Source organism: Sarcophilus harrisii, chromosome 2 (genome assembly GCF_902635505.1).
Source record: "Sarcophilus harrisii chromosome 2, mSarHar1.11, whole genome shotgun sequence".
NCBI classification, from domain to species: Eukaryota; Metazoa; Chordata; class Mammalia; order Dasyuromorphia; family Dasyuridae; genus Sarcophilus; species Sarcophilus harrisii.
The window spans coordinates 420656858-420682668 of record NC_045427.1 but is presented as its reverse complement, the minus strand read 5'-3'; the positions used below and the strand labels follow the sequence as shown (position 1 = coordinate 420682668).

Here is a 25811-nt window from a genome sequence, read left to right as displayed (position 1 = left end):
GCTAGGAGATGGACCAAGTGAGGGCTTTTGAGAATGGGGGAAATATAGATATGTTTGTAGACAGTAGAGAAGTAGCCAAAACACAGAACAGGATTGAAGACAACGAAGAGAGTAAGAATCAGGGGGAGTTAGACTGCTGTGGAAGATGGGGTGGACTGGGATCACTTGTGCAATAAAATGAAATAATTACACTTCAATTTGCAATCGGAGTTCATCATCTACCTCTCTGGAGGTAGAAAGTTTTTTCGATTATGAGTCTTCAGAAACTAATTTAGATTACTCCTGAACAGAGTAGCCAAGTCTTTCAGAGCTGATCATCATTACAACATCGATGGGCCATCTCTTTGTCTGAAACAGGATGAAGACTGTGGCAGAATTCATTTGGGTGATGGGAGATAAGAAGGAGGAGAGAAGAAGGCAAATGACCTTAATTTTTTTCAGTAAAACATGAAACAAGGTTTTCACAGTTAAGAGGGTGGATGATAGATGAAAAAGTTTGGAAAAGCTGCTGGGGGGAGTGGGATAATGAGCTACTTAAGCAGCTGTAATAGGAATGCCCAGCAGCAGAGAGGGCCCACCTGAGGGTACATAACATAAATTGAAAGTGGATGCATGGTTTCATGATTTTCTCCAGTTTCACTTAGTAGCAAGTGTGCTAATAGTAAATACAACAGAGGGTGAGAAAAACCTAGAGTTAAGTTTGACAGGGAAAAATTGGCAGTTTACTGAGGGGCAAAGGACATAAGAAAAGCAGACAGGGAAGAGCTGAACTGGTTCACCAAAGTTCAGGAAGAAAGAAAAAGATTATAGTCAGTACAATATAGCCTGGAAACAAACTGAGAGGTCAAGGAATTGGATGCTAACAACTCATCCACCATAATGTGGACAAGGAAAAGAGTTTGGGGTTGCAAGGAAGAGAGAGAGAGAGAGAGAGAGAGAGAGAGAGAGAGAGATGGAATTATACCAGATTAGGATCAGATAAGGGAGTTTCAGAGTTCACGAGCATGGTACTGGTGCATCTGTGGTAATGGCCAGATTAAGGGCAAGACCATCTCTGTGGGAGGTGAGATATGATGGGTTAGTACTGGTCCTGTGAAATAAGTAAATCAAGCAACTGTGAAGTTAGGGGGGTTGAGAAGAACTACCTAAGTATGTATGGGGGCAGGAGCTAAGGAGAAAAGAAATATTGTGAGTCACTGAACTCACTAACAAGATGTTTTGGAAGTCAGTGGACAGTAACTACCAGCATGTGGTAGTAGATGTGGACTGGGTAAAACCTCACTGGAGGGAGAAGAGAGGACAGCAATGAGGCTCAATGGATAGAGCAGCATACCCAGAGCCAGAAAGACCTGAATTCAAATCCAGCCTCATGCGCTTATTGGCTGTGTGACTCTGGGCAAGTCAAGTAATCCTGATTGCCTCCAACAGACAAGGGAATTAAAGTGGTTTAGAGAAGTTAATGATTTGTTAATGGGGCAGAAAAAGGAAGAGCACTAGAGTTGGAATTCAAATCCAGGTCTCCCTTGGCTTGATGTATAAAGGTTTTTTCACCGTCCCCAACTGCTGCTCAATTGTTATACCCCATGATCCCAAGTCATTACTTTTTGTTCTGCTACCTGCCCCAACCTCTAAGCCCTCAGTATGTTGTGGTTAGGAATCTGAGAGAAAACTGCTTGACTTCATACTAAAATGAGAGTGACTGCTAGGACTCTGTTTTAGAGGCAGACAAATTCCCCTTTCTTCTGAAGTCATCTTGGTCTCCTATTTCCCGTTTGGCAGTTCTCTGCTTTCACCTGGGATACTCCATCTTCTATGTTCAGACAAAGAGAATTTGCCTATTCTACCCACTGCAAAAATGCCCAACTTCTCTATCTCTATCTTGCAGGATACCCACATAGCTAGTTAATCTAGATTGACACTAAAACAGGAAAGAAGAGAGGGACCAGAACCTCGACATTATTTGATGGAATTTCTAGGTTGTCTGGGAATCATCCCGCCAGTGCTACAACTTATTAAGATGTCATTGCCCAGGTTCTTACGTGATCGAGATGTTTCCACTCATCAGCCCATTCTCTCTCTGTCAAACGGTGGTCCACCAGCTCTTCCTGGTATCCTCCATTTAAGCCTGTACAAAATTAGAGAGTACATTTTCTACAATTAGGAGGGAGGTGCTGGGAAAGGCTTTCAGTCTTTTTTATTTAAGCTTTTTATTTTTGAAACATACGCAAGGATTATTTTCAACATTTACTCTTGTAAAACCTTATGTTCCAATTTTTTTTCTCTCTCCCTTCCCCCCACTCCCTTCCCTAGATGGCAAGAAATCCAATATATATTAAACATGTACAATTCTTCTATATATAATCCCACAAGTATCTTGCTGCACAAGAAAAATCAGATCAAAAAGGGAAAAAATGAGAAAGAAAACAAAATGGAAGCAAACAACAACAAAAAAAGTGAAAACAGTATGTTGTGATCCACACTCAGTCCCCACATTTCTCTCCTGGGTCCAGATGGCTCTCTCCATCACAAGAACACTGGAATTGAAGACTTTCACTCTTAACACAAATTGGGCAACAGCTGAGTGGAGCTGAAGATGCTGGTGAAGGGGATACAGCTGGGTGACTGAGGCTGCGGGTAATACCCCTGCCTGAATATGCCAGTTATCACCCAGGCTGCTTTAAGACTATAGAACACACCTCTTTCCGGGTGTTTAAAGAATGGTGGGAAGAATTAAGCCTTGAGAATGCAGAGAAGAGAGGGTGAGTCTGGGTGGGGAAGATCAAGGGAGTAAGCCAAGATGGTATTGGCAAAGTGTAAAGAAGCTTTGGGAGAAGTAGAGTGTGTTTACAAAAATTAGGTGTGTCTTAAACCTGGGTGATCAGTTCCACTGGGGGCTTAAGATCTGGTGTGGAGGCGGTGGAATGGGAGGAGTAGGGGTGTGTTGTTTTAGGATCCTATCTCTACACAGTATTAGGGAGTCAGGATGAGAAGCTTGGTTTCGAGTCTATTTCTGCAGTTAGATGGTATGGTGGATACAGTTCTGGATTTAGAATCGGGAAAACCCAAGGTAAAAACCTGCCTCAGATACTTGCTAGGTCACTTAACCTGTGTGCCTCAGTTTCCTCATCTGTCAAATATGAGTAATAACAATTCTTACTTCACAAGGTTGTTGTGAGGATGAAATAAGATAATAAAATAATATATGATATATATAAAATGCATTTTCATTATTATAACCAGAAAGTCTTTACAACAATGAAATGACTGGTTGGGGAGGGGAGAGGAAAACTTGATGGGAAAATTTCTGAGTTTCCTCTGTAGTCATCACATAATGGACAGTGCACTAAAAAAGACAAGGTAATTTAGAGCAGAAGGTATGAGAACAGTATAACTGGGAAGGCTAGGCCCTAACAATAGTTAACAATCGATCAATCAGCAGTTATTAAGTGCCTGTTTTATGTCTGTTCTAAGAAACTTAGAAAATGCAAGTCCAAACCCCTAATGACTGTGCTACCCACTTTATACACCTATGCCCTTAACCTAAAATCAGCCTCTGCACCGTTTACAAATGAGAAGAGACCAAGCAGATTTTATTACTATATTAAATTCCATATACACTTCAAAAACCGAGTGCAATACAAGTTCAGCATTTCATATCCAATCTTTTTTTTCTTTCCTTTTTTTTTTTTACTAAAATGTGCACATTTATTGTTGGCTAAGCTAATGAAAAAGAAAACAAATAAAAAAAAAGAAAGCATGGAGGGAGATTAGATTGTTGTGAAACAGGAAGAGAGAGAGGCTGCCTTATTGCAGAGTGACTGACAGCTTTTTATGTTTAATGATGTTATAAACATGTGTTTATTTTTGGTTCATAATAAATCAATTTTAAAAATAAAAGAAGGAAAAAAAAAAAGGCCAGTTCATTTTCCCAAGACAAAGTGAAAGAATTTTCAGGCTACGACTACTATTGATGTGTTGGGGCTCAGGGGTGAAAGGCTGTCTTTGGCTAGGGGAGCATGGGACAGTGCTGGGGGTCAGAGGAAACTCTGGTGGTTCCTGTATTTTACATTTAAGTAAACCCTGGCCTTTGCTTTGCTTCCCGTACTAGGCTGCAACCTCTTGGAATATAAACTCAGGCTCACGGCTCCAGGGTGGGACATACTGTTCTAAACCCAATGGGGATCTGTCTGCTTTTGGCTGAGGGAAGGGAGAGGCCTGAGGAAGGTGTACAAGCAGCACTGCAGGAAGGAGAAGCCAGCAGCGGTGATGATGGGATAAGAAACACAAACTATGAAGAGAACGCCTAGCCAAGGAGTGCTGGTTGGGGAAACAGCGAGGAATGAATGACTCAGTGCTGTGATTTTTACTCAAAGCCAGGGAATCTCCTTTAAGACCCTCTGAGCTCAGCTGAGCTGGCCAATAGCCTGCCCCCTCCCCTTTCCCTTAGAAATGCCCTAAGGCAAAGGCTTCTAAAGCAGGACAGCTCTTAGTACATTTCATTCTACAATCTTTTTTTTTTTTTTTTTTAGTGTTATCACATTTTAATTTTTTTACACTTAATTTTTATCTTTTCTCAATTATATATAAACAAAAATTTTTAACATTAATTTTTTTTTAAGTTCCAAATTCTCATTCCACAATCTCAATAGTGTCCCATGCCAACAGTCGCAAATAGCCAGCCCTGACCCTCGTATTACCCTCTTGGGAGTCAGTTCTGCCCTCTAAGAGCTGCTGGCAAAGCAGGGCTTTTATTACCCTCATCTGACAGAGGAGGAAGCACAGAGAGGTAGGTGCCTCATGGAGTCACAGTTCGTAAAAGAATGGGGTGTGTTTGGGGGACAGGGAATCGATTGCTTGCTAGAGAGAAAGTGAGAGACAATGCTAAACAGCGGATGGTTGAGTTCAGTCTCAGGGCCTTGAATACTAGGGTGAAGAGTCTGGATTTTATTCAGAAAATGAATGAAAAAGGGGAGTTTTATTTATTTTTTTACTCAAAGGGTGACGTTATTGGAGAAATTATAGGAAGTTTAATTTGGCAACAGAGTTTAGGATGGAATGTAGAAGGAAGGACTGTGGGACGGAAAACTGTTGCAATATATAGCCCAAGTGAATGGAGGCCTGAATTAGGGTGCCGAGCCCACGCATCTTCCCGAGTTCAAATCCAGCCACAGACACTTACTACAGAGATGACTCTGAGCAAATCACTTTACCTGTTTGCTTCAATTTTCTCATCTGTAAAATAAGCTAGAGAAGGAAATAGCAAACTACTCCAGCATCTTTGCCAAGAAAATCCCAAAATGGGGCCATGAAGAATTGGACAAGACTGAAATGACTGAGCAATAAGCTCTAAATTTATGACCTTGTTAGGTCTATTATCCAAATCCACTTGTGAGTAACCTACCGCAAATGGGGCCCAAAGTAAGCACTCTGTGAGAAATTACTGGCAGCTTTGCTGGAGAAAAAGAATGATCCAGGACAAGTTGCCATTTTCTCTTATGGTGAGGCTATTGATGACAGAGATCACTCACTATAGCCTGGGAGCATTTTATTAAGAAGACAGACACTGGGTTATGAGTTGAAAAGATGAAACAAAGAGGGAACTACTCTTTCTCCCTCCTGCCCCTCAAAAAAAAAAAAAAAACATTGATGACAATTCCCTACGGATATGGCTTCCTGGAGTCATCTTTGTGGGTAAGAACCATGAGATGAGCTCCTCTTAATCACAAGAGTCCAGTTTTCCAAACAATGGTAAAATGTAGGTATTCAGAACAGGGGTTCTTAACCCGGGGTTTTTGGACTTAAAAAACAACTCCACCATATTTTGGTAACTATTTCAAAATAATTAGCTTCTTTTGAAATCCTGTTTCCTTCATTTATGAATATTATTCTGAGAAGGGATCCATAGACTTCTCCAGATAGCCAAGATACCTAGGACATTAACAATGTTTAGAGCCTCCAAGCTAGAGAAGGGAAGGGCCAAGTAAAGGACACTGGGCTCTTCTGTATGGCCATGTGGAAGACAGACCACTGGACCTAAGAGTCAGGAAGATATGAAGTATCCCCCTGGTACTTCCTGGCTGGTTTTGTAGTTCTAGGCAAGTCATTTAAACTTCCTTCAGCTTCTTCATCTATAAAATGGTATTGTAATGGCATCTACTTTGTAGGGTTGTTGTGACAGTTAAATGAAATTATAGCTAAATTTCATTTTTTATTGTTTGCATATTATACATATTATATTTTAATGCAAAATGTTACAAAATATAGAAATAAAATGGAAGTGTATTAATATGCCACACATACATTAATATGCTAGGCCATATATAGTACCTTGTACTCCATATTTTCCATTATTTTTCACTAGAAATATTGGTTTATAGGTGGTTTGAGTTAGCAAGAAGTGATCGATATGTAAAGAAAATGTAAAAAAAAAAAGGTCAATTCTCTTCAACACTGAGATAATTCAAATCAATTCCAATTGTTCAGTGATGAAGAGAGCCATCTACACTCAGAGAGAAGAATGTGGGAACTGAGTGTGGAACACAACATAGCATTCTCATTCACTCTATTGTTGTTTACTTGTATTTTGTTTTCTTGCCAGTTTTTTCTTCCTTCTTTATCCAATTTTTCTTGTGAAGCAAGGTAACTGTATAAATACTTACACATATATTGTATTTAACAAATATTTTAACATATTTAACGTATAATTGTACTACCTGATCTCTACTAGGGGAGGAGGTAGAGGGGAAAGAGGGGGTAATTTGGAATGGTAGGCTTTGCAAGGGTCAATGCTGAAAAATTACCCATGCCTATGTTTTGTAAATAAAAATATTTAATAATATTTAATATTCATTATTTATTAAAGCTAATGTTTATATTATTATGTGTAAAATTTAATATTTATTAAATTAAATATTAAATTAAATAACATTTAATAAAAATAAATTTTTAAAAGGCCCATAAAACATAAATTCACAGAAGACAAAGGAATAAGGCAATTTTGTTATTACTGTGTGTGAAATTTAACATACTCTTTTAAAAATAAAGTATACATAACAAAAGTTGTATACTTGTCTACTGAAATGTTTATACCTGTTTATGATTGTTAAATTCATAATAAAAATAAAATAACAAAAAAAGGAAAATTTGTGTAATTATAATTTGAAATTTGTGGCTTTCTTGACACAAAAGAAAGAGAAAAGACCTTGGATGGAGGAAAACCTGAGCTTCAGCTGACCAGGGATAAATGATAATTTGTTAACAGGCAACTCTCAAGGACTAAGTTAGAGATGAGTCACTGATTTGCATTTTTGGAGGATATTTCTGATGCAGATGGAATCACAGGTCGGTCTCCCCTCTCCCCCCAATTTTCTTCCTTGACTCTTTTATTACTACTACCTTGGTTTCTCTCTGGAATACTGACCACAACACTTTACTTGTTACTGATTAGGAAAGCCTTCAGGCTGGAGTAAGATATATTGAATTTACACAATTGCTGAGTGGAGGAAAGCTCTCTCTACAGATGGCTTACCAAGTGCATGATGGCGGTCACCGCTGCCGCCGCCACCACTTCCGCCGCCGCCGCCACTACTTCCACCACTGCCGCCACCACGGATTTCTCGATGCTCCAGCATCTTGGTGGAGTCTCTGTATAGGTGTGAAGTGGCAAAGTCTTCCAAGGTATAATGCTGCAGAGGTGGTGGGGTAGGATGGAACTGTCCACCAGGATTCATGAGGGGCAGGGAGAGAGCAGGGCTGTGCCGGGGAGCGGGGCTAATGGTACACACTCTCTTGGCAGGAGGCTCAGGGGGGACTGTGTCTCGCTCAAAGCTGGCGTCTTCTCTCCTGCAGAAAAACCAGAGGAAAAATGCTGATCATGCAAAAATCAGTGGCAGTGGGAACACACAGAGATACCTTCCCACCCTTCCCAGGGTAAGTTCATCATCAAGGGCAACTCAGGTTTGGATGCTCTGCACCTTTTCAGCTCATTTTCAGAGGTCTCACGCCTCTGATTGGAGACCTAGAAGGTGGAACACTAGACTACTCCCAAAGCCTTCCTTTTTGTGAAGTTCACCAGCTTCCTGGCAATCCCACTCTCCATCAGCAACAACTCTGCCTGGCTTCCACTCCACAGAACAACGTGTCCCCGTGGCTGGTATGTTGACCTGCCTCTCCTACTTCCCCACCACTCTCAGCCTCCTCTTCCATTAGGTTGTAAGGTATTTTTAAATTATTTTTATCCCCGGTGCTTAGTACAGTGCCTGGCACATAACAGACCTTAATAAGTGTTTATTGAATTATGAAGTAATTAAGCCCAGCTCTCACCTTCAATGGGAGAATGATCTTACAGAACTGAGCAACAATAACTGCTAAGTGCAGGGAGATACAAAGAAAGGCAAAAAAAAAAAAAAAAAAAAAAAAAAAAAAAAAAAAAAAAAGATAATTCCTGCCCTCAGTGAGCTTACAGTCCAATGGGGGAGACAACAAATAAATAAAATAGATTGGAGATAAACTGGATATAACCAAGAAAGAGAAAGCACGGGAATTAAGGGGGTTCAGGAAAGGTTTCCCATAGAAGGCGGGATTTTAGCTGAGACTCAAAGGAAACTAGGAAGCAGAGGAGAAGAGGGAAAATGTTCTGATCATGGGGGAAAGGGAACCTACTGAAAAGAAAATAGGAGAGAAAAGAGAAAAAAGGGATTAAGAGGCTAGAGAACACTGAGCCACTTTTACCTGTCAGGACTGTGTCTCTTGCCATTCCCATGCACTTCTATGAGAAGCTCTGCAGAATCAGCTGGGGAGGTGGTATTTGTGTTGAGCAGAAGGTGTTCATGCTGGGCCAGGTACTGCGAAGGGGTCTGCTTGGCTGCCCGGGCACAGTGCAGCAGCTCCCTCTGTAACAGGGGAAGGTTGGCCTGGAACAGAAGAGACAGTGAAAGATGGTTTCTCCCCTGCCCTGTCTGGCACTTGCAACTTCCTCTTGGGCTCAAGACTAAATGAAGGAAAAAGTCCTATTTTTGCTTCTGAGTCTCTAATTCTTCATATGAAACTGTCTTCCTATGGGCTCAAAGCTCATCTTCCCTTTAAGTCTGCTTAAAGGGAAGCTGGGTAACAAGAGAATAATGGAAGGGTGGAGGGAGCTAGGATAGCCCCAGTGTGGCCCAAGTGTCTTGGAAAGATGGACTCCTAACTCAGAAAGACTAGTTTTAGTCTCTGTGCTAACCACTGAAATCCCTGCTTTTCCCTATGAAGTTAGTCATCTGTAAGGTTAGAATAGCAGCTTTTCTCTGATGCTCCATTTTAACCAGAATTTGAAAAGATGATCTTTTAACAAATTAAAACATTGGAAAGAAATGATCAAATCTTTATAAAAAGAAAATGACACTTTAAAAAGGTCTTTTTTCAATGATTATCTCATGGATTGAAGCCAATTCCAATGATCTTGTGATGAAGAGAGCCATCTACACCCACAGAGAGGACTGTGGGAACTGAGTGTGGATCACAATATAACATTCTCACTCTTCTTGTTAGTGTTTGCTTGTATTTTGTTTTCTTATTCATCTTCTTTCCTTTTTGATCTAATTTTTCTTATGCAGTAATAGTATAAATTTGCTTACATATATTGGATTTAACATGTTTAACATATATTGGATTGCTTGCTATCTAGGGGAGAGAGTAGAGGGAAGGAGAGGAAAATTTGGAACACAAGACTATGCAAGGGTCAGTGTTGAAAAATTATCCATGCAAATGCTTTGAAAATAAAAAACTTTCAAAAAAAAAAAAAGGAAAAAAATGATTATCTCATTTGATCTTTGCAATAACCCCAGGATATGTACCATTATTGGAGGAAGCGAGCTGGCACTATTGATATGGTACTAGATCTGAGGTCAAGAGGATATGAGTTCAAATTTGGCCTTCAGCCACTTACTAGCTGTGTGACTTTGTACAAATCACTTAACCCTGTCTGCCTCAGTTTCCTCATCTATAAAATGAGCTGAAAAAGGACATGGCCAACCACTCCCGCATCTTTCCCAGGAAAACTCCAAATGGGATCACAAAGAAATGGACACAATTAAAACAACTAAAGTGTCACTATTATTATCCTGTCTACCTATGAGAAACCCTGGAGCTCTGGGAAGCTCACTGAGTGACTTGTCTCTTACACGACTAGATAAGTGTGAGCAGTAATCTTCAAACCTGTCTCTCCTATCCGAGCCCGGTATTGTGAGAAGAGCAGAGCAGAAGCTGACACAGGCAAGAAGTATTGATTATAATTTAGAAACCATTTCCGTCTCTAGCCTTATATACTACATAAATACGTGCCTCCCCCTCCTGGAAAAGTAAATCCTCACTGTAATGATTATTAATACTAGCTCACTAATTTGAGAGTTGAGAGGAACTTAAGAGCTTATCTCGTCTGATTCACACATACACATACACCTGGGCCCCCCACCTTGGTGAATAGTCAAGAAAATGGAAATCAAAATGAGGGGGAAGTGATTACTAAGGGTCACACAATAAGTTCCAGAACTGGGATAGAACTCAGACCTCCTATCTTGCAGTCTAGTGAGCTGAATCCTATTTCTCAAAGCCTCCAGTGAGTTTTTATTGTTTTATTGTTTTGTTTTTAAAGCATTTTAGGGGCTCTATTATAGGATCCTAATGTTTCTTCTGGGGGGCTTTTTCTGGTCGGGAGCTGGGTTTATGGGGTTAGGATCTCTCTTTTATACATACATACACACACACACACACACACACACACACATATATACACACACATAATTTCCAACAAAGGATAGACAGTTTTTATAGTCACTCATAAGGAATACAGGCACTTTACAATCCTGCAGAACTGTCCTCAAGTCAATAAGCATTTTTTAAATGTTTATCATGAGCCAAGCACTATGCTAAGTACCACAAAAACAAATAAAGCAGAAAGACAGTTTTTGCCTTCAAGGAACTTATATCCTAATGGGAGAAGGCAACACAAAAAAGGAAAATGAAAAGTAGGCACTGGTGTGGAGAATAACCGAATGGATACTTTTCTTAAACATGGGGGGATCTAGGAGGAAGTGACCGACGAGAGGAAAGGGCCACTGAGGCACAGGGAATCTCCGGAGTGTGGAGGCTGCTCTGGCGTGGAGGCTAAATTGCCCCAAGGCAGAGGTTTGTCCTGATGCCCGGGGCACACTCCAGGGAGCCAAGGAGTGGAAGGGAAATGGTCACTGGATACATCTGGGGAGAGTCCAGCCCGTCTGCAAGAACACATCCAGAAGCACCCTCTCTGCCTGCTTTCCACGTGGGTCACATTAAGGCAGACATCTCCAAGTCAGTACACCCTGCAGTCTGAAGGCACAAGGCGACAGCGGGGAGCCTCCTGCCCTGCTTCCATGTGCCGCTCACAGCCAATGCAGGCTGCGCTCTGCCCCCCGCGGTGAGCAGCATATGGAGAGGAAAGACAGGAAGCCAGTTCTCACACTTGACTATGGAGACCTTTAGTTTTTAAATGTCAAAACCCTATAGCAATGATATGTGATTTCATATTTCCCACTCTCCACGCTGGATAGGTTTCAATTCTGCAAATGAAGCTATTCCTGGGGGCTAGTGCAGCCCATGTCTGATACTTTTCGATTCCCAAAACTTTACATGAGCAAGGAAGGTGAGACAGGAAATGAGTGTATCCAGAACTGCCACTGCCCAAGATAAAACAGAGTGGATTTCTGATCCTTGCCTTCCAGCCCTCTGCCAGAACCACATCTTAAGGTTCATTATCTGATACATTGAAAAAATACAGCATTCCTCCCATGCATGGAGTCCAGTTGGAAGGTCTGCGATCTTTACCTCTGGAGGGAACATCCAAGTAGATGAGAACCAAAGTACATTTGAGGATTTCAGGGTCTGAGAAGTAAACTCTCCATCTTCAACAAATGCCGCCAAGTTCTAGAATTCTGGGATGCAGTTTCCCTCTGCCACACTCTTCGTTATGTTACGAGTAACAGGACCCAAGGAGTTTTGATTATGTACAGTATGTGACTGAGATCAACTCTGAGGGAGTCCCTAGTGGTAGTTGCAAATATCTGTCCCTGGCCCTGTTCCATTCAGCATTTTTATCAATGGCTTGGGTGAAAGCACAGATGGCTTATCAAGTGTGTGGAGATGATGGATGACAGAACCAAGATTCAAGTGACCTCAATGGCTGGAGTGATGGAGAGGAAAGCAGCAAGATGAAAGGAAATGGGGAACTTAAATATAGAGCCTGCAACACCACATGCATGAGTACAGGACGGGGGGACAGGGTGAGAACAGGTCACATGGCAAGAGAGCTGGGGGGGGAAGGAGCGAAGCACAGACACCACAGAAGAAAAACTGATGTGAAAGAAGCAAAAGAGAAAAAGATCCTTTCAGACTGCACTAATGAGGTATATAACTTATTTTGAGAAGAACATTGATTTGATAGGCTGGAGACAGTCTAAAAAAGTCACGGGGGCCAGGGGGTCTGGAGGTCATGTTCTTCTATAAGGACTGGTGATTGGAGAAATTGAAATGTTTAGAGAGAGGAGGAAAGGGGGGTGGGGAACAGAGAGGAGGAAAAAGAAGGAGGGAGGAAGGAAGAAAGAAGAGAAAGAAAAGAGAAAGAAAGAAGAGAAAAAAGAGAGAAAGAGAAAAGAAAGGAGAAGAGAAAGAGAAGAGGGAAGAAAAAGGAGAGAGGAGAGAAGAGAACAAAAGAGAAGAGATGAAACAATTTGTTTATCTCTACACACACACACACACACACAAACGTACGTATATATGTATAAGGAAAACAGTAAAGTCTTTCCGCAGGTGACACGATAACTATTTTGGATAAGGTACACAACATTCTGCACCCCAACGTCTACCCCCTCCTGTCCTTTGGAACCTAGGTTGGTCCTTGCATTTATTTTGAATCCTGATTTGGAAGGCCATTGTTACACAGAAGAAAAAGCAGATATCTGTTTTTGCCAGGATTAGTGGGCAGATATCCAAGGATGCAAATTCCAGGTCAATAATAGCATGTGAATATTTTCTTTAAAAACTGAGGGCTGCAAAATGGGACAAGCTGTCTTGTGAGATAGTGAGCTGCACATCGATGAAAGAGTTCAAACAGTGGCCCTTCCTATCAGGAATGCAGATATAAATCTATGATTCTGGCATCCAGGACTCCTCAGTTCACCTTTCTGAATAACAATTTCCTCACCTGAAGGAGCTTTTTTTTAAAATCCTATGACTCCTTTGGTTATTTTGTTCAGGAAGCAGTTGAATAGGTAGAGTGCTGGACCTGTAGTCAGGAAGACCTGAGTTCAAATGTGACCTCAGATACTTACTAGCCGTATGACCCTGGGCAAGCTTGCCTCAGTTTCCTGAACTGTAATATGGGAATAATAGTAGTACTTACTTGTCATGCATTGTTATGAGGACCAGAGATATTTGTAAAGCCCTTCATGCGGTGTTCACTTATAATAAGTCCTATATAAATGTTAGCTATCATTATTATTATTATCTGAAAAATGGGGCTAATGTTTCAAAGTTGTTGCAAGGACCAACAATATTTGTAAAGTACTTAGCTCAGTGCCAGTTCATACTAGGTGTTATACAAGTGCTGATTTTCTTCTCCCTTTTCCTTTCTTCCAAACTTAAAACTATTACTGAAAACTATCCCTAATTAGAACTCTAATTATCTGAATTTAACATTTCAAGTGTATTAGATTTTTGGACAGAAAAAGTAAAATTTGCTATCATGTTTATACAACCCTAATTTAAGAGAGTGAAGATGTTTTGTTTTGTTTTTAAATGCAGATCCAAACTCAAACTGAGCCTGAATTAAAGAATCAAAACTGACTTTTCTCCTAAAGGGAGATGGATGATCAATTTTTCTTGGAGGGGTCAGGCTGGTCCAGGCCTATGATTTCATCTCTTTACAAACTCACTAGTGTAGGAAGTTTCCTCAACTGCAGCTGGGTGACCTGTTTGTAAAGGGCAGTCTGAAATTGCTGCCCAGGCCATGAAAGTACGAAATAGCCAAGGTCACACTGCTGTGCTAGTCAGACTGGGTACTTGCACCCCGTCTTCCTGACTCAGGGCCAGCAGCCCTCTCTGGCAGTCATGCTGCCTCTTGGCTGAGCCCTCAGCTCAGGAGAGGGACTGAATGTACATGCATGGAGCCAGCTCTGCATGAAGGGTTAATACAGCCAGCACCCTCATTAGTGTCTGGAGCTGAAAGAAGCTGACAGCAGCCCCAATGCCAAAAAGCTGCCACCATGTCCCTGTCTCCTGCTGTGTGCCCAAATAGCAGAATGAAGGAGGGAGGAGGACCTGACCAGGCAGAGCAGTTACAGAGACAGGCTCACTGTTCTAGGGAGATGAACAGCAGGCACTCGGGATTAACAATTTTTTTTTTTTTTTAAAAAGAATGTCGGATCTTTGTATTTTGGCGCAGAAAAGTGGTGGAGGAGGCTGTGTGAGCTCTGCCTGTGTTCAACCTGTCCTTTGATGGATAAAAATATACTATAATTATTTCTTAGGATAACAAGTCTGTTAATACTTTCATGATTCTGGAGTCTCGTGGAACATATCTGTCGAGGAAATCTCAAGATCTAGACCTGCTGGAGACACAGTTGTTTGTAGTGGGGACAATAGGGCAGTCCATACAGAGTCACTGTGATAATTAAAGACCTAATACTACCACTCTCTTGGTAGGCAGACCTATTTCAGCTCCTGAAATATTCAGCTAAATTGAAAAGTTATCATTTTGGAATTTTTTTCTACAACTTTCTGTTTTCCATCTCCTTTAGGTAGTAGGGAAAAATCTTCTGAGATATGAGGCATTAAGTAGTAAATACAATCAACATCTCACTTATTCAGAAGTCATAGACCAAATAAATTACCTAATTGCAATATTTCTACAAAAGTAAAAAAAAGTCTCCTAAGTAATGAAATCGAAAACAGTTGGCTCCCAATCCATGTACTTTATAAGCACTTACTCAGAGCCTGCTGACTCTTTATTTTATTCACAATTCTAACAAACTTGGTTATCTTACTAACTTTCCCAGATCAAATCAGAACTGGAAAATCAAGAGTTAGGGCAGGGCTGGGAGTGAGGGGCTGGGGTTTGCAGCAGGTCAGTATATGAGGAAGGAGTCAGAGAAACGATATAAAACATAAACTCCCAAAATCCAGCAGTGAGGGCCGTATCAGTGTAGGGCAGTCACCCTGCTTTTTACAGGCCACAAATACAATCTTTCAGTTGCCTTCCTTTTGGAAAGTCAACCACTGCCAAATTCTCCTAAATCACTCACACCCAGCTGCTCTTGGGGTAGGTCCCCACACAGTCTTTGAAAGGAATCAAGGGGAAGAGGTAACAGATGGCGTCTCCTGAATCATGAGTGGGGTTGGTGCAGACCCAGGAGATCAGACAGGACTCTTTTCTCCCCTCTGGAAGTGGGAATCTCAGAGGGACTTTCCAAGGACAAAGAGAAAAGAGCTGGGGGCAGCTGGACTATGTGCCCAAACTGGATGGAAATCCCCATGGGGGTGAGGGCCAAGGAGATTGGCTAAAGACTCGGCCAAAGTCATCAGGACTCAATGGTGAAAGGATCCCAGCTAAAATCTGGAGCCCGTTCCTGTCCAGACTAATTCATACCGAAGATACTCCCAGCAGCCTCCCTCTCTTCTCATTCTGAGATAGGACTACCAGGATTTTCCTAACTCCCTTTCTGCTCAAGATCCCACTTCTGGTTCCCCTGTGGAAACAGCCCAACATTCTCGGCTGGCCCGCCGGCTCCTTCCTACCATGTTGTTACTGATAGCCAGAAGCCCCCGGTGCTCATGGCTTTGCATTTGCAGAGAAGGGGTGCAAAGGAAGCTGTACCTCTGAACTCCTTTCTCAAGCCCTTCAGCTACCAGGACAGCAAGAGAAAGGGGCACATGCATCCCAAATGAATGTGGGTCAAAAGCTTTCCTGTGTCAGATCTGAAAGGCACTGTATCACCTTGTGGTACAAAGAAGTGTGCTGAATTTTGAGTCAGAGGAGCTGGAAACAAATTTCACACAAATAACCTAAGGCAAAGCACATCACCTTTCTGGGCTTGTTTCCCCCACTGTAAAAGGAAGGGATTGAGTGACAGAGCTTGGAAGTCCCTTCCATCTCTCCATCCACTATGCTATGATTTGTGTTTAAGTGCCATCTGTGAGTCTTATTATAGGGTGGTCTGGGGCAATTTACTTTCTGTCCTGGCCCTCAGTAAGAGTTGGTTCCTCTTTAAATGAGGGGGTTGGACCAAGTGACCCTGGAGGTCCCAGGAAACTCTAAATGGATAGTCCTGCTTTGTTAAGAACAATGGCTCTTCCCCACTCATCCCTGCAAGAGTGATTAAGAAATCTGAGATTTATCTGTCACCTTGGAAAGGCCTGCTGAGCCCTGCTCAGGGATGATGAACCACTTTTAAAAACTGAAACCTTTGAAGCTAGAAATCAATGCCTGGGAGGTAGGGGGTGGGGAGGCTGGGGAGGGGGTCACAGAGTACTGGCCTTGGACCCCAGGGTAGCCAGGGTTTGCTTGTTACCTTCAAGAATGGAATCACAAAGGGACGAAGAGGAAAGTTGGTGGCTTCTTGCAGCTTACAATGGAATTCCTCAATGGTCACCGTGGAGTTCTGTAAAGAGGAAGTTAGAGTTGGGGGGGACACTCAGAAAATACCCCCATTCCCCAAACCCAAACAAGCTCCTTTTGTCCATTTCCCTTTGTCCACTGCTGCTGGGCTGCATTATAGGCTTCTAACATCATGCAGCTGCCTCAAAGGTCCCATTAGACAGTGCTGCCCCTTGACACTTCAGGAGACAAGAATTCCATGCCTGAGCAGGGCTTGTCACTGGAGGATCATCTCTACCGTGAGAGGGGATAAGCAGATGCCGGAGCTGCTGACAACTCACCGTTACCCCCCACCCCCACCCCAAGGCAGTCCCCCACACAAGACCGCCAGAGACTTGGGTGGCCACACTAAGCAGCATTCTTTGGATTTCAGAATGGACTTTTCCCAGAGGCTCAGATGAGAGGAGTAAAGAGAGGAGGAAAAGGAAGGAGGAGAGAATAAAGGGAAGGCAGGAGGGAAAGCAGAAGGAGAAAAAGAGGGAGGGAAGAGGAAGAAGTAAAGGATAAAGAGTAGGAAAAAGAAAAGTGCAGAAGGAAAAAGGAGAAGAGGAAGAAGAAGAGGGGCACAGGGAAGAACATATTAATGTGTTCCTTCATATATCACAAGTTTGAATGGAATCCTCAGAGAGGTCTAGTCTTACTTCCTTCATTTCAAGAACCTACAATTCCAACTGAAAGGGAATGAAGCAAGAAGATAACATCTCGTCCATTCTCTTCTGAATATCAGACAGGAGGTTTAATTTCAAAACTTTCCAATACAAAGTGTGAAAAGGTCCATTCAATTCAGTAGTGTAACATCTTCCAATCTTCCTTGGAAAATGGAAAATTCACCCAAATCTAACCCTTCACTCTTTAAACAGGTAACTGCTTGACTGCAAAGGGCGCTAATGTTGCATGGGAAATAGGAGACAAAACTTTGTTTCAATTCAAGATCTATGGGGAACGTGAGTATAATCCATTGTTGCTGGTCCCAAATGGGGGAGGATAAAGTCTTTTCATTTACTCATTTCATCAGCATGAGGAGAAATTGTTGAGAGAGCTGAGAGTCCAGGGATCTCATGACCCTGAGTCTCAGTTTCAATTATACTACATGGCCTTTAAGATCCCCTCCAATTCTAATCTAGGATCCTATGATCTTACAAGCCATAGGACATACCTTATAGGGGAGGGAAAGTATTTGGCAAATCCTAAAGTAGAACACAGTAGTGTGAATAATTTTTATTTTTAAGGCTCTGGCTACCAGAGCAACATCTGGACATGCTGACAGTACTCTTAAGTGAGAAAGATTCTCAATTCACAAGCTTGAAATTTGAGGTTCAAACCTTCCCTAGACTTTTTGGATAAAAGGATGATATCTGACACTTCTGTTGTCATTGAGCCATTTCAGTCTTGTCCAACTCTTGGTGACCCCGTTTGGGGTTTTCTTGGCAGAGATACCAGAGCAGTTTGCCTTTTCTTTCTCCAGCCCATTTAATTGAGGTAAACAGGGTTAAGTGACTTGTTTAGGGTTACACAAGTTATAAGTGTCTGAAGCCAGATTTGAACTCAGGAAGAGGAGTCTTGTAAGCCCTGTTATTTCTCCGCTGAGACACCCCATTACGTCTGATAGTTATGTAATACTTTAAGCTTTCCTAAGAGCTTTAAGCATATTATCTCATCTCTTCCTTCTTCATGCAGGACAATTCATTTCCCACTTTTGTCTTCCATGTGAATGCACTTGTTCCTCACTCCTGCCTCTGAGAATCAGGTTCCATCGATATTGACCATAGGGGCCCCTTTCTGGGCTTTGCTGATCTGTCTCTCCTCATTCCCCACCCTTCTCTCTGATTACCTTTGTCTTTGTCTCCTTAAATCACCTTTCATCGATCTGGTATAGATCAAACACAGCAAAATACACATACATGTGTATGTAAATGTTTGTCTCAAATGACAGAACATAAGCTTCTTGAGGGCAGAGCCTATTTCCCTTTTAAATGTGTGTCCTTAGTGTCTGCACAGAATAGGTACTATAATAAGCGCTGACTGCTCTTCATACAACAATATGAGGCAGGTACCCCCATTTTACAGATGAGAAAAATTAGGCTCAGAGGGATTAAGTAAATTGCTCCTCACAAACAGCTGTTGTCACACAGCTAGTAAATGCCAAAGACTGGATCTCAGCCCGATTTCTTTTTGCTGCATTAAATTGCTTCTCTAATAATTCAGGTGATGATCAACAGTTTTATTTGTGGTGCTGAGTATACAATCTTCCGTCTCAGGCTCACACTCATGCTTTGCATATATTTACAAGAAAAATATTTAAGATGGGGGCTGACATCAAAAGGACAGGAGACCTTAACAACTTCTTCCTCTACTAGGGTCAGCAGCACCTCAGCAGCTTTTATGGAACAGTTTGTGGCTTACAAATGCTGGGAATCCAGCACTGATGCATCTGAAAGCAACAGCAAAAAACTGAAGGCCCATTGAGCAGTGGACACAAGGAAATCATAGCTCCCCTGCACCATCTTGTTCCCAAGGGACCCAAATGTGAAAGTGGCAGCTACAGAAATAACGTGTGCTTAGCAGTTCCAAGGGAATTGCCTTCCTGTGAGGTGCTGAGTGGTGGGAGCCCCCTGGAGCTGACAGACAAGTGAAGCTTGTAATTTGGAAAATTGTTATTTTGAAAATTAAACCTGCTGTTTGGTTTTCTCTTCTTTAGTATGGAAATAATGTCACAGGCACGTGGCCGGGAAATAAAAACCTTGGCCTGATTCTGCTGCATGTTAGTCTGTTGGGACATAGTTAGGGAGGCAGAAGAAAAGTACCTTTGCCAGGCTCATCAGGCCTGAAAGGCCAGACAAAAAAATACACAACCAGAACAAAGAGTATAACAATTCTTTCATAAATGCCCTCATTATGAATTCAATCCAAAGCAATGTGTATTTATTAAGTGCTTACTATCAGCCAGTCACTATGTAAGTTCTGGGTGGGGAGAGGAAACAAAATGGCCCCTACCTTCAAGGAGTTCACATTCTGCATGAGTATTGGAGAACAGAATACACAAATATTAGAGATTTTGTCATTCTGGGATAGAAAAAGAGGGTGTTTCAGAAAAGGGGACAGAGTCGGGTACTGAGACTGTGGAGGATGGGAACGTTATACTTACTACCAAAGCCAGGACGAGGGTCCGAACCTTCTCTCCAATCTCGGGGGAAATGTCATTACCAAACTGCTGGAGGGTGGTTAAGAAGCGCTTCAGTTTGCTGAGCTGTCGGGCCCCACAGGTAGCAGGAAGCTGCTGATTGGTGAGCGAAGAGGATGAGGATGATGCGGGGCCATTGCTGAATCTCTGTGGTGGGGATGGAGCGCCATTCAGGGTGGGTGGGGAATGGTTAATCCCATTGGACACTAAAGAGAGACACAGAGTACCCTTGATAAGTGACTGGCCAGCACGATCCAGAACCTTAAGGCCAATTGTGCTACTAATGCCTTTGGCCTTTGAGGCTGGGACTCCGATGCATCAAAAGCTGTATCTTGGATGACAAAATTCAGCATTCCCCCCCGGACACCTGCTCCAAATCTTAGCACGCTTGAATGATGGACCCATTCTCAGAAAATTTAATAGGGATAAATGTGAAACTCTACATTCAAGTCCAAGAAACTAACCTCCCAGAAATGGGAGGCAGGGCTGGATAACAATTCATGTGAAAGATCTTAATTTAAGGAAATCAACAATGTGACACAGTGAAGCAAAAAAGTGTGTGTGTGTGTGTGTGTGTGTGTGTGTGTGTGTGAGAGTGTGTATTCATGTACATATTGTCTATAATACTATGAAGGCAAGATGGCATAGGGCTGCCTATGAAGCCTGAAGAATCAGATTCAAATTCTGCTTCTGACATTGACTGGCTATATGATCCTTAACCACTTTCCTCAGAGTTCTACAAAATTTTCTAAGACTCTAAGTTGAAGAGAAGGTGCTGATCCGCCCCTGGGAGAAGGAATGTCTCCCTGGACAGTTTTCCTATACCACTGAAAATTCCAGTCCCTGTGTCTGTCTCTAATCCTGAGAAATCAGATGTTTAGATATAATTAATTTGCTACTTACTAATTAAAATTTCAAATTTTCAATGTCCTTCCCTCATATTACAAGGGGATTCTACATGCCTTTCAGTATAATTTTCCAGTTGAACACACCACAAAATCCGCTTGATGCGAGAAGTGGTTTGAGAGGGCTGGGCCATTGAGAGAGGCAGCCTGGGTCTTTCACCAAAGCAGAATGCTCTCCCCCTTCCTTTTTTCCCCCCTCTCCACCCCTGGCCTTTTATTAACATTCTATTCATCCTTCAAGGCCTAGCACAGATGCCAACTGCTTCAAGTAGCCTTCTCTAAGCTCCATCTTCTTCCCAGCCCTGTACCTAGATTAAAAAATAGCCTCTCCCCTTCCCTATTGTCATTGTTCAATGGTGTCCAAGTCTCTGTGACCCCATTTGGGGTTTTCTGGCAAAGATACTGGAGGGTTTGCCATTTCTTGCTCCAGCTCATTTTACAAATGACCTAATATGGAGGCAAATAGGGGGAAGTGACTTAGCCAGCTAATAAGTGTCTGAGGCCACATTTGAATTCAGAGCCTTTTTGACTCCAGGACCAAGGCTCTATTCCCTGATCCACCCAGCTGCTTCCACTCTCTCTTCCAAGAAGGACAATCATAGCTCTCACACATTTATGCTTTATTGTAGTGGAAAGGGCAATGGATTTGAAAGTAGAGGACAGGAGATCAAATCTTAGCTGGGCCCCTTAGGGCAATCCACTCAACATGTCTGGTCCCCAGACTCCTACAAGATGGGAGCTGGCCTAGAGGGCTCCTTTACAGCTCTAAATTTATGATCCTTGGCTGGTATGCTTGTTGTTCATCCAGGGGTAAGGCCACCAGGGAGGCTGCAGGGGACCATGATTTTGGCCACGGCCACTCTCAAACATTATCTAGCGAGGGGCAGACAGAGGGGCTGGAGCTGCATTGTTTATTGCATGAAAAATTAGCTCTCACCTTTTGCTCCCTTTCTGTAATGTTTTACTGCCTGTTTCCACTGAAAGGTCAGTTGTCTTTGGAACTCTGCCCTCCTCACAAGTGACCCCATAAATACCCTCCTCCCACCGCTGACCCACCCCCACTGTGCGCTTTTCTTCCCACAGGCCTTAGCTCAAAGGAAGTCTCTTTGACAGCCAGCTTAATAAAAGCTTATTATGGTCCAGTCTTTTCCCAAATAAAACATACCCACCCCCAAGTGGCCAAACATGGAGATAAAAATGGAAGACATTCATGTAGGCATCTGCAGCCTGGCCTGGCCTCTGAAGTCTAAATACCAGGAAATGTTTATCAGGTAATTAAGGTCTGCTTCATCTCAAAACACACAGGTCTGTTTAGACCAGAAGCCGCAAGGCAGTCACTGGTTTTGCTCAGGACTCTCCAGTGGCCGTGATCACCTGGGGCTAAAATCAATCCACAGCCCTGCTCTTTCACTTCAAGGGATGGGGATCTGTCAAAGAACATGAAGTCTCGGGCTAAAGGCGGCCCTGAAACGTTTTGGCTTGTTCTCACTTTTTGCTATGTGAGAGTGCTTGGTGAGGATGGAAGGGCAGGAGGCCTTCGCATGAATCCCCTTCCCCCTTAAGTTCTTAGGTCAGTCCCTTCCCTTCTGCTTGTCCCAGTTTCTTCATCTGTAATACTATGCTCCGGGGACCTGCTAATTGTTTTACAATTATCTCATTTGATCCTCACAATCATCTCATAAAGTAGGTGCTATTATGATCCCCTGTCCCCATCCATTGCCCATATAAGGAGAGCTAGTTGATCTGACCAGGATCACAAAGTGTTACAGGCCTGATCTGAGATCCTGACTCCATGCTTGGTGCTCTATCTTGCTTGGCTAAAGGCACTAAAATTCAGTGTTCACCAAGGGCCTTTCAAGCTCTGATTCTATGATCCTGGGACATTTTCCACTCATGTCCACACAATTAGCCCAGGATGGCCCTGCCTTGGAACAAGTCCTGTGTAACCTAAAGCTCCCGTTACCACTACAGGCCTAACTACTTTGCAAGCAAATTTCTTTCTGGGATCTCTGGATGAGGTCCAGAAATTATATTAACCCAGCAGGCAGCGATATGTAATTTCTTCCCTTTTCTGATGGTGATTTTCTTCCCCACCTGCAGACATTAAAGGTGGAATCAGCACTTAGAATGTGGTACTCATGGCATGGAACTACTAGATATGGGAGAAGAGAGGATAGGAGTGTTGAACAAAAGAGAAAAATCAGGAGTATGGATCAGTGTGATGATGAACGATGGACACCCTACCTCTCCAGAGGCTACTTTTGGATCATGGTTGTCAAGCTGCATTCTATGCAGGGAAGGGAAACTAAGGCAGATGCAGTCAATTAATAAGTATTAATTAAGCACCTATTGGTATGCTAGGGATAATAAAATAAACACATTTTCTTGTTCCACAAAAAGCTATGTATCCTCATATGGCCAAAAAAAAAAAGCTACTTTAACCAGCATCTGGTAATAGTCATGCTAGTGTTTTGGAAATTGCCCTAAAATTCCAATAACATTAGGAAGGGAATATTTGGAGTCCTAAGTATTTTGAAAATCCAAGATAATCATTTAAGTTGGCCATTTTAGCTTCACTCAAAAAGAACCACAAAATTCCCCAGGCAAAAAAAAAAAGACCACGTGGGAAAACCAAACAGAGCACTAGGTTCAGAAATGATCTGGATCACAGAAATAACCTGGACTGAGAGGCAGCATAGCACAGCAGATAGTGAGCTGGCTTTTTAATCAGGAAGATCCAAATTCAGATCATACCTCTGATACTTACTGGCGGAGTGACCTGAATGTCTCAGTGCTGGATTCTATGAACATTTTTTTTTTTTTTGATTCTGACATAATCTCAACATAATGAGTTTTCTTAGTAATCTTATGCATTTAAAAACATTATTTTGAGAAGGGGTCCATTGACTTCATTAAACTATCAAAGGGAAATCCCCCCCAAAAAAAAGGTTAATAAGAACCTCTGTCCTAAAAGAATAAAATTGCACCCCCTCTCTTCCTAAGAAAAAGTCATTAGCATCTTGCCTTGGTAAAAGGACCTCCCCATACTAATAAGAGCAGAGGTCCTGTTCCTGTCCTGCTCTGATCTCCTGGGTAGAGAAAGTGCCTTAAATTAAGGAGAAAAGAAAATGGCAATATTGCCCACTCTCCCGAACCACCCCCTCCCCGTCCCTCATCATCAAAGGCTCTGTGAGCAAGGGTGGCAGTCTCACATGCTGTTGGGGTGAAGGAGCCCGGGCGGGGCCCACCGGCGTTGATGGGTGGCCGGGGAGGCATGGTGGGAGGTGATGATCTGGACTGTATTTTTACTTCCACGGGGGATCCAGGCATCGCTGGCACCCTCTTCTCACCAGCAACTGTGAAGGAAAAAAGGAATATACATCTCAACAAGACAGAGCAACAACACAGTTCTTTCATAGGGGACATGGCATACAGCGAGCGCAGCTTGGGGAAATATGAATTCATAACCTGCCACCAAAGACTTAGAACTGGAGGACGGGGCTGAGAGCCCATCCAATCCAATGCCCCCTCTCTTTTTTTTTTTTTTTTTTTTTTTTTTTAATATGAGGAAGCTGAGGCTCAGAGAGGGAAAAGAACTTCAAAATCACATGGTGAGTTTTCAGCAAATGGACTTGAACTCATGCCCTCTATCTCCGGCTTCCGGGGTTTCCCCTTCACCACTACCCTGGAACTGGGCTCTGATGTTCTCTAAAAGGCTAAGTAGAATGCTTCACAGATTGCATTTCATTCATTCCCAATGCCCTTCAAGACGGGTAATGTCAGAGGTATGCAGGAGCCGGCTGGACGCCATCCTCACAAAAGCCAATTGTTAAATTTTCAGTATGAGCATTTAGAATTCAGACACACTGCAAAAGCTACAAATCAGAGGTTGATTTGTTGTTTTATTGATGGCCTGGACTTAAGGAAAGAGATGAAGAAAATAGTAAAAATGCAGCTCAAACTTAAAATTATGTTTTGGATAGCTGATTGTGAAATATTTACTCCTGGGTGGTGGGGCGACTGGCGGCACCATTTTACAGAAAAGAGGTTCATCCATGTTTAAAGTATATTGGATTATTTGCCATCTAGGGGAAGGGGTGGGGAGAAGGAGGGAAAAATTTGGAACAAAAACATTTTAAAAATAAAGTTCTTAAGAGATTTTTAAAAAGAAAAAGAAAAGAGGTTCATTTATCTGAAGTGAGCTAAGGGTGGAGATGTCTGTGGAAATCCATCTCCTCCCAATCCATCACAAACACACATACATACATACATACACACACACACACACACACACACACACACCCAAGTTTCCCAGTATGCAATGGGAATAGGATACCATCAGATTGTGAAAGAATACTCCCTTATCATGGAGCTCATTCATAAACTTAAGTGAACTGTTCAGACTAAGCAGAGGTTACACTTCGCTCTGGGGTGATTTATAGCAGTTGTCTGAAACTCTGGACATTTAAGGATGGCAGGAAGGAAAGGCAGGTAAAGGCTTAATGTGACAGTGATGAAATTTGGTCCGAATGATCTTTTTTTATTTTCTTTTTAGACTATACAGGTACATTCATTTTTTTTTACATATTTCCATATGAGTCAGGTTGGGAAAGAAAAATAAAACAAAAGGGAAAAAAAAAAAAACCATGAGAAAGGGGGGAAAAAAGGTAAAAATAGCATGCATTGATCTTATATTCATAGGTCTCTCTCTGGTTGCAGATGGCATTTTCCATCTAAAATAAACCTGATTCTATAAACTCACAGAAATGGGAAAAGAGTAACTGGATTCTTATCCCTCATGTTTTCAAAAAAATATTTCTTTCTTTTTGAAGAATCAGTCATTTAATTTAGTTAATAACTAGGTCAAATCTTCTAAATCTTTTACCATTCAAAAACAGAACTGCCTATCTGCCAAGAATAAAAAGTTCTTCAGATCTGTATCCCATCGATCCTTTCCAGACTTCATTTCATATTTGCTGGAATTTATACATAAAGAAATTGGATCAGAGTTCAGATTCAGGCTGTGGCCAATTCTAAAGTTTTCTTCTCCCTAGAACTGGAC

The 25811-nt window shown here is 42.2% G+C and overlaps 1 protein-coding gene across 6 annotated transcripts in view; it reads right to left on the bottom strand.

Annotated features, from left to right (window-relative positions):
• CBFA2T2 (CBFA2/RUNX1 partner transcriptional co-repressor 2) overlaps nucleotides 1-25811 on the bottom strand; it is a 164240-nt gene that overhangs the window by 16047 nt on the left and 122382 nt on the right. For all 6 annotated transcript variants that reach the window (XM_031953847.1, XM_031953850.1, XM_031953852.1 and 3 more), the window contains 6 exons: nucleotides 23962-24105; nucleotides 19809-20050; nucleotides 16578-16667; nucleotides 8731-8912; nucleotides 7529-7842; nucleotides 2040-2125 (listed from right to left, as the gene is read on the bottom strand). In XM_031953847.1, the coding sequence (XP_031809707.1) occupies nucleotides 2040-2125; nucleotides 7529-7842; nucleotides 8731-8912; nucleotides 16578-16667; nucleotides 19809-20050; nucleotides 23962-24105 (1058 nt within the window). The remainder of the gene's footprint in view (nucleotides 1-2039; nucleotides 2126-7528; nucleotides 7843-8730; nucleotides 8913-16577; nucleotides 16668-19808; nucleotides 20051-23961; nucleotides 24106-25811) is intronic.